General features: G+C 33.5%; 1 protein-coding gene across 1 annotated transcript; it reads right to left on the bottom strand.

Annotated features, from left to right (window-relative positions):
• Positions 1-671: 671 nt before the first annotated feature.
• On the bottom strand, positions 672-2686 carry LOC110709991 (mitogen-activated protein kinase kinase 5-like). Its single transcript, XM_021888248.1, has 2 exons — positions 2296-2686; positions 672-1844 (listed from the first exon to the last, which is right to left on the bottom strand). The coding sequence occupies exons 1-2, from the start codon at positions 2298-2300 to the stop codon at positions 1481-1483; spliced, it is 369 nt and encodes a 122-aa protein (XP_021743940.1). The 5' UTR covers positions 2301-2686; the 3' UTR covers positions 672-1480.
• Positions 2687-3026: the final 340 nt, after the last annotated feature.

The raw sequence follows: 3026 nt of genomic DNA, 5'->3' as shown, positions 1-3026 counted from the left end.
TACAAAATTATAAATAAAATACTTATGAGATTTTATAACAAATTGATAATAGAGTATAAGTATCAATATTATTAGTGTCAAATCAAGAATTTGAGATAAGGGGTCAATACCTCAATACATTTTATTATAACACAAAATAGTTGAATTTTTCCAATGGTTGAGAATTACTTACTTCGTATTAGTTTGGTTGTTTAAAAATAGCATAAAAACCAAGATACTCGTAGTAGATTTTGGTGGATTAAAAGTATATTATAAAAAAAAAACTTTTCAAAAAAAAATTAAAGAAAGGCTTTAGTTGATTTTAAGTGAATAAAATGGGACTTTTAATCAAAGACAATGTTTTTGGGTGATCAAATTAAATTTATTTGAAACATTGTTAATTATTAATGGACATGAGAAAGAGCTCTTATTTTCAAATAAAAGTTGAAAAATGTTGCAAAAAGTAAATGATAAAATTGAGTATATATGTCTAGAGCTTGGTTTAGTACTATTGCCTATTGTGACAATATTTAACAATTAATATAACAGAGTACATTTATATTCTATAAATTTTTAAACTTTTTCCTGTAGTGGCCAACTAAGAACTTAAATGGGCTAAATATTATACGAAGGGATAAACTTATCATGCTAATAAGGGAGCTAGGGAGGGGGGGGGGGGGGGGGGGGGGGGGGGGAGGTTGTGTTAACAAAATGGAGATGAAAAAGGGGAAATACTAGTTGATCAGCCTGATTGACATAGAATGTAAATCAGAAGGTATTCTGGTCTTTTTAATGTTTAAGCCTGGGGTAAATATGTAACTCTACAATGATGTTGCTGAAACGTTAACTTGAGTGTCGTTAGTCAAAGCAATTCACTTCCGGCTGTTTACTTCACTTTCCCAAATTGATAACCTTAATTAAATTTGGTTGCGAGATCATCTTCTACGACCATTTTGAGGAGTGATTTCGGTTATTTCTTCGACGAATTCTGATGCGTGTCAAGTAATTGGGTACTTTTCCGACCAATTATCATTAGTAAATACGAATTCATTATTTTCTCTCTCCTAATTTAAAGCTTTCATTAATGGCGGTATATTGAAAAATTAGTCAACAAACTCACAGAGATGCTTGGAACCACCTTCGTTTTCTATGAGATTGGGGTACTCCGTACTCAACGAAGATTTTGCTGGATTTTACGAGAAATTGTGCGGAGAACATGCAGTAGCGGTGTACCAGGAACCTGGAAGACCTTTGTCTTCAGAACTGACTTCAGCTATGGTGCCTTTCTTCAAGATATCTTCGTATTCGGGTTCGGGTTCCGCCATTAATGAAAGCTTCAAGTTAGGAGAGAGAAAATAAGAGTGACAATTCAAGGGTTACTTGCCACCGTCACTAACAGGCATTTTTCATCCGTTAAAATAATCCGTACAAATGAATATAATACTATTATCTGGTATGGTGAATGGCCCACAACAGCGGCTGATTGACAAAATTTCGTCAATCAGGCTGATCCTGGGGCTGCCTCGATGAAAAATGGCATAAGAGAAGGAAGGAGCGTAATTATGAACACAAAATGAGAATAAAGAAAAACTCTATTAGCGGAGCTTCTTGTGAGGGATTGTGCCAACATACCACATACATCTACAAATGAAAAATTAACCACACAAATGTAGATACAAACAAAATACACAGTTATACCATTTTGGGTTATGGAAGACATATCTTCAGGAAGGCGCTTGCTGATGCCCATATCTGAAAGTTTGGCTCTGAAATTTTTATCTTTGATTGTCAAAACATTTTGAGGCTTCAAATCTTGATGTATTAAGGTGATTTCATGAAAATGTGCAACCCCTGATACAACATCTCTGAAAGAAGTTTTAAATAGCCTTATTGTTTAAACATAGAAGCCAATGAGGCTTTAACAATATATTTAATCCATGTTACTACAACACTTTAAATCAAATCAGGAGTTCAAGTACTCATATTGCGACTGTGTACTTTTATCGTAAAATGGGCATCTAATACTTCATTTGTTGGATAAAACATAGAAAATAAACTTGTGGGCATCTAATACTACACCACCAAACACTTATAGCTGAATTTGAGTAACAAAACATTTTAAAGTGAGTAAAGTACTCTTGGGTAATTTAGCAATAGGGCAACTATACAGAAATACCAACATAAATTTGGATAAGCACAAGAATTTTCAGAGATTTCAATTTGGTCAAACCTAACTCTGCTATCATTTTCAAACCAGGATAACAAATTTCAGAGACTATATATGGAGATGTAAGAAAAAAGAAGTCTATAACTAACCTCATCACTTTTAACAGCTGAGTTGAAGGGTATTTATTTGACTTCCATAAGTATAATCAACACAACTTCAGTCCAAATTCATAAATAAACAAAACCAAATCCCAAAATTCAAATTATCCAAAATAAACACCCGAAAAATAAACATGAGAAATTGACTAAATAATCAAAGAAAGATACAAGCCAATGAATTAAAAGAATAAGCTAAGTTGTAAGGTGAAGATTGTTGTTTAAAACATCGAAAGAAAGTTGGATTTTAATGTTTGAAACAACTCTTATAAAGAACAATAACATCTTTCCTCAAAATACCCTCCAAGTTAAAATTTTAGATTTTCATTCTTTGTTACCACACATAAAAACCTTTGTTACCACACATAAAAACCTTTAGCAGTAATGATTCACCATTTTTTCAAATTTCATGGTAAGACTCCTACTTCACATAATATCCACCAATTGCCCTTAGCACAAAACCACACATTATGCAGATAAGATTACAAAAGGTGGAGCAGATAATTGTGACTGAGAGTGACAAGACTTACGCTATTTTTATCAACTTCTCTGATATCATCTTCAAGGTAAAGGCCCTGTTCTTGACAGGCTTGTGTAAGGAGGGTGATCCCATCGTAAGGGGTACTCTCCTTAAGTGCCCATGGCCACTTAAAAGCCTAGGACTTTACACTTGTTAGGGTGTAGTAGGATTTGAATTCCTGACTGTTTGGGGGACCTTGAATTAG

The sequence above is a fragment of the Chenopodium quinoa genome, unplaced genomic scaffold, assembly GCF_001683475.1.
Source record: "Chenopodium quinoa cultivar QQ74 unplaced genomic scaffold, ASM168347v1, whole genome shotgun sequence".
Classification (NCBI taxonomy): Eukaryota; Viridiplantae; Streptophyta; class Magnoliopsida; order Caryophyllales; family Amaranthaceae; genus Chenopodium; species Chenopodium quinoa.
The sequence above is the reverse complement of the archived record's forward strand: the minus strand, read 5'-3'. Positions and strand labels throughout refer to the sequence as shown.